The sequence below is a fragment of the Candoia aspera genome, chromosome 8 (genome assembly GCF_035149785.1).
Source record: "Candoia aspera isolate rCanAsp1 chromosome 8, rCanAsp1.hap2, whole genome shotgun sequence".
In the NCBI taxonomy this organism is placed as follows: Eukaryota; Metazoa; Chordata; class Lepidosauria; order Squamata; family Boidae; genus Candoia; species Candoia aspera.
In genome coordinates, this window is record NC_086160.1 from 7,575,869 (window position 1) to 7,581,868 (window position 6,000).

Below are 6,000 nucleotides of genomic sequence, written 5' to 3' on the forward strand. Positions count from 1 at the left end.
AATTTGTATTTTTTTTAAGTATCTGTATCCCAAGAGAGGCTTTCTACAGCGTGGAGAAGCTGCTTCTCTTGGTGCTTAACATTATTTTTGGGATTACTTTTTTTTTTTAATTCTTTAAAGTTTTGGATTTCATTTCCCTTCCAAAGGAAATTCCAAAGATTGAGAGTAAATAATTGCCTGCCTGTTATTATTTTTGTATTAAATTTGAAGATATTAGCATTTTCCTACACGTTTAAGCGGCTGATTTGAACCTTCAGCTTTCTGTTTTCACTTTCCCTTGAGAACTGTCTGCTATCTCACTCTCACTTTATGTAAACGCAATCCGGAACTCTTCCATATCTTCGACTTTTGCTGGTTAAGCTCCTAGGGGGTGCCATAATCTACTGCACGAGACATGGAGGATTTCAAACAGATTTTTTCTGACTTTCACCAGGATTTTAAACAGATTTCTTCTAACTTTTATTAGGCTTTTATGCAAGACATGCAGGACATTGTGGAAAATATGAGATCTAAATTGTGCCATCAGGTTGGGGATGTGGTGGATGAAATTGAGGAATCTAAGAATAATAGGAAGGTTTTTTTATAAAAAACAAATGACTGAGATTGGGATTTTTATCGAGATGCTGGATGAAGATTGGAGAAATCTAAGGGAGAGAGTGACCTGCAAGTCATAAGTAAAATCCATGGTGGAATGCCATGAAAAGGACTTGGAATCTTTGAAGGGGGCAGTTGGGCTGTTTGATCTTTTTCAAGAGGAAATTCTGTGCATATTTTGGGGATATGTAACTGCTCTGGTTTATTTTGAAGTGGGATAAGGGTTTAAGAATGTTCATCTGGTTTGCTTTAAGGATTTGATTGATACTATTTGCCTTTAAAGATTTGGATTTACTGTTTTGAATTGGCTTTGGTAAGATTAAAATTATTAAAACTGTTGTATTAGGGTTAAAGAATGTTTCTTTGGTTTGCTTTAAGGATTTGATTGATGTTATTCCCTTTTAAAGATATGGAATTACTGTTTTGAATTGTCTTTTTTTGGTGTTATTAAGATTGGGATTTAAAAAATTTTTGTACTATTAAGTATAACAGCAGACAACTTATGTGCTTTTTAATTTGATTCTTATTATAGTAGACAGAAATGTATAGAATAGTGGTAGGAAGGGAGTAATTAACTATGTTTTATCTTTTGGAGGGGAGAATGAAGTTTAGGAGGTTTATATGAACTTTTTAAAAAAAATATAAGATGGAGTAGTGATTTAGTGGAAGGAGTACTTAGTGATTTTTAAAGTGGAATGACTTATAGAAATAATACAGTGTTTTAGTTTAATATAGAGTAAGAGATTGATTATGGAAATTTTTGTTTATCCTTGCTGTTAAAAGTCGGAACACATCTTCTTGTAAATTTGAAAAAATTTTCTCTTGTGTTTCTGCATATTTTAGGTTTTTTTGTTTGTAGTTTTTTGGGGGGTTTTGTAGTTTTTATTCTTTTCTTGAAACCTAATAAAATTTACTATTAAAAAATGAGCAGATCCATTTGATTTTATATATATATATATATATATATATATATATATATATATATATATAAATAAACAAAACAAAACAAAACGGTGGGATAAAAATGAAATAATCATCATTATCATCATCTTTGGAACAAACAAAATGCCCACCCCCCTAGCTAGTCATGGCTAGCTTGCTTGTTTTTTATTTATTTCTTATTTCTTCTATGATTATTTTACTGTATTTTCTGTTCTGTTGGTTTTATTGTACGCTGCCCAGAGTCAGTTAGGAGTTGGGTGGTAACTAAATTGAATAAATTAAATTAATTTCTTGCTTCATTGGGGATTTATTATTAATATATATTTTAAAAAGCTAAGATCAGTGTTGTATGGTTTCATTGTTGTGTGGTTTGATGAGATTTATTTTTAAATGTTTGATGAGGTAAGGGGACTGAAGATCTTAGCTCTCCTTATTTTGAAAGCTGCTTCTAAATATGACTACCCATTTTGTTTTTACCACCCCTTTTCCTGACTAAAGCCCTCAGGTTGCTCACTACATTAATACAATTAATCAACATTTACACTTGTTAAACACTGAACATTGTAAATCTTAAATTGTGCAGTCCATGAATAGACACCCCCATTCCAGTGCACGTCCACTAGATATTTGCGGAGAGAAAGGGAGGGGGAACTTTTTCTGCTTCTTCTAAAATGTCTGATCATGCAGATCTTGTTCATTTCCAAAGGAAATGAAGTCCATGATCAAGGAGAAATCTTTATTCCCAGGATTGATCAGCACTGCCTTGGATAATTATGCTAAGTGTGAAAGACCCTTGCTTCCTAAAATCAGAGAACTGGGTAGGGGGCAAAAATGGGACTCTGATGCTCTCTGATATATCTGAAAGTCAATCCAGAGAGGGTATGTATGTATGTATGTATTTATTATTCACATTTCTGTTACTGCCCATCTTCCCCCAAAAGGGGTATGAAAACCTTGTTTTCATACCTTTGTTGTCTTGAAAAAAAGAACATAACGCTTTTAATATTTTCATAACCTGGTTGTTGGCATCTCCATTCATTTCTAACTCTACGTACCTTTAAAGTTTCACAATGCTTTGAAATTAGCATAGCCTAATTTTCCTACTTTAGCCATTTTCATGTCTCTATAAACTCTCCCAAGAATTATCTGTAGGTCTTCCTGGCTTCATGAACATTTTCTTCAGCTTAACAGTGTTCTCTTAAGTTGGTAGTATCCAAGCAGCGGGATAAAGAATTATTTTGAAGTAATATTTTTTTTTAAAAGTAATTGTAATAAAAATGTTACTCTTAAAATGAAAGGACGTAGGTTGAAGCATAATTAAAATCTCAGACTTATAAGACTTATAAGCTAACACAAGCAGGATAAGGATTCGTAACGCACAATTATTTTTAGATACATGGTGAAATTTTAGACTCCCTTCTGCATCAGCGATACCACATATATTTGAACGAGGTCTAAATCCTAAAATAAAAAGTTTACTTGATCACAATGTGTGTACAACCTCTTTTTCAGTAAAGCTCAGAGTTTAACATTGATCAAAATGAAATGCCTTTAAATAAAAATCAAAGCAGTAAATTAACATGTACATTGTTAATGAAGAAGTTATTCACTAGCCTTACTTAAACAAAAAAAACTTTTCTGAAACATCATAATTTCCCTTTTCATTCCAGGCTGTCCTCGCTGATCTTTCGACTCTGAAAGTTATGCCTCTTCTTCAGATTTTTCTCTTCACCGCTGGCTTTTGATGCTCTCCAAAGACACAGGGCTGCACTGCTAGACTTTCAACAGATGCTAATAATAAGCTATGCAACATTCAACTAAAGATTTAATATTTATGTTTTTGCAGAGGTTTTAATATGCAGGTCTTACCTGGAAACCCCTCCAAAGGCTGTTGCATATCACCTTATCACTGCTGCTTGCTGTTGTATTTTAGTCAAACTGCAATACCTGGATGTAGTGCAAATTTTTAAAAAAAGGTTTCCTTTAATGCATGCAGTATTAAATGCAGGAAGATGAGGGGAAAACCCAGTAACTCTAGATCTCAGTGCTGCCTTTCTGCCGTAAAGGTGGAAAGGATTTTTTCAGTAATTATTATCTGTCATCCAATCAAATAATACTTCACCTTATAGTACATCCTGCAATACTTGAAGAAAAGTATTTAAAATATTTAACTTTTAAACAGCTAATTATTATGAAAAAATGTAGCAATACTTCCCTCTCCTACTTTTGGTATCATTTCTGGTGAACTAAGCTGCTTGTTTTAGTCAACTAGAGGCTCAACCAGAAGTTCATACATTTTTAGAGAACTGCAGACAATGTGATAAAGGCATCATGTATTATCATATATACACTTAAGCTTAAGGATCAAGAGGTTTTATAGATTTTTTTTGTAAGCTTAAGAATCAGCCAAACCTATTTTATTTTTGGAAATGAAATTACATTGAAAAGATCTGGGGAAATACCATATCACATATCCTCCATTCTCTAAAAGTTTACGTTCTTTGGTCCTTAGCTGCTCATCCCCACACTTTCTCATAGGTTTTCTCCAATTCTGCTATGAAAAGACACATTTGTCTGGGCACCAGCTTTCTCCAGAATCTGTTGAAGCCTGTCTATGCAGGAGCCAAAACAGTTGCCTGCAGATGACATCAAAAGCTCCCCCTTCCCTCACCCCCAGCAGGCCTTGAGGAGCTGAATGTGCTGCCTTGGCCACTTTCCCCGGCTCTCTTGGTCCAAGATCCTGTGTATCAATTCGCTGTGTTCAAGCTCATATTCCTGAGCGACATGAGTTGTGCTGCTCTTGGGATAGATCGTCTTTCACTGGCGATGAGGCGTTTTTCCCTTTTCTCCAGGGATTCCAGTAAGCCTCCCTAAAAGTGGAATCGATTCCTAGATTATTCTAACTTAACCACATACAGCTGTCAACCAAGATTGGATATCAAGACATTCCTCACGGTAAAGATGTATAATTGATGTACCTGTTACTTTCAGCCTGTTTGTGTCCTTGGGTTCATTGAATTAAAGCAGCTCCAAATGCTTTAAAGATGGAAGGCAAATCACCTTCAACTCTGTCTTGTTCTATCATATATACTATTCAAATCTTTTTTTATTTTTAAACTAAATACTATTTAAACTAAATAGTATTTAATTACAAATCTTGATAGGGCCCCTGAAATACACTGTTTATGTAGACTTGCAGTGACAGATTGTGTAGATGATCCAGTTGTGTACAGTACATATGTTTAGCATTCCTGGAGTTTTGGTGATGTCAGAAAAGCTTTAAAAAATTGTTTCAAATCCAAATTTATGTTATTTATTTATTTGTTTGTTTGTTTGTTTAATTTTCCAGGGCATGGAAGATAGTGGTGACCCAACTGGTCTTATGTGTAGCTATTTTCTGAAAGTATGTTATATCTGAAGGTCAAATTGGATAATTTAACTTGTTTTATTTATTGTAGTAAAGATGGCATTTTTTTTTATTAAGGAGCTTCATTTGCATTCGTACTGGAACTTAACTCCTCCTGTTACCTAAAATAAAAATTTAAACATTCATCATGAATCTGTTGGCTATATGTCTGTTAAATGATTACCTATAATCCTTCTACAGCCCTTCCATAAAGAACCTTATGGCTGGGAAGCAAAACAACTATTCTTTTGTACTGAAATAGACTTGAAATAGACTATATCGGTCAAAAAAAATAAGGCAGTCGAGAAGTCCTCTACTTGAACAGTTTCCCCACTCCTTCCCCTATTCGCTATCATACTGAGACTGGTCCAGGTGGAAATCTATGAAATAAATGAAGTTTGCTATTTTGTCAGTGTGTCCTATAAGCCAGCCATATCTCTTCACTGCTTATTGATGCATTTGATGTTTCAAGGCTGACTGTGACCAGCTCCCTAGGAAAGGATTATTTTCAAGTTCATATTAAGGTTTTATCTGTGAGGGCTAATTCACAAGCGAAAGGCATCTCATAATGAATGGGCACCAACCCCAATTATCCCACTGTTTCAAATGTTGGGACAGTGTGATGGGAAATTATGGCTGTGATTAATTATCATGGATGTACACTTTGACAGATCTTGAGGATAGGAATTGAAAATCCCCTGGCCCTCATTCAGGTATAGGCATACAGTGCAGCTGTCAGAACATTTGTCTAAAAAAGGATGGTACAAAATTATGCTTGCAGAGGAAAAAGCTTCAGACATGAACCAAATTAAATTCTACAGATAGTAGCAGTACCTATCTTACTTTGGGATTAGACGCTAAGCACCATTGGGTCTGGTCTTGGACGGAGCAGGGATTTCTAAGGATGCAGGCTGGACTGGGAAACTGGAAAACACCTTGGATGAAGACCGTGGCTTCAGGCCTGTTGCCAAGAAAATGGCATGGATGTGTCCATAAAGTCACCAGGAGCTTGACTCAGTCGGGCAAAGTTCCTGGGCCACTTACCTTGCATCCTTCTA

The 6,000-nt window shown here is 35.0% G+C and overlaps 1 protein-coding gene across 6 annotated transcripts in view; it reads left to right on the top strand.

Moving 5' to 3' along the window:
- TBC1D19 (TBC1 domain family member 19) overlaps positions 1-5,086 on the top strand; it is a 92,939-nt gene extending 87,853 nt beyond the window's left edge. For 5 of the 6 annotated variants that reach the window (XM_063309935.1, XM_063309933.1, XM_063309938.1 and 2 more), the window contains one exon: positions 3,207-5,086. In XM_063309935.1, coding sequence (XP_063166005.1) covers positions 3,207-3,281 — 75 coding nt within the window. In that variant the 3' untranslated portion in view covers positions 3,282-5,086. The remainder of the gene's footprint in view (positions 1-3,206) is intronic. The other variant, XR_010068397.1, reaches the window with a different exon arrangement.
- Positions 5,087-6,000: the final 914 nt, after the last annotated feature.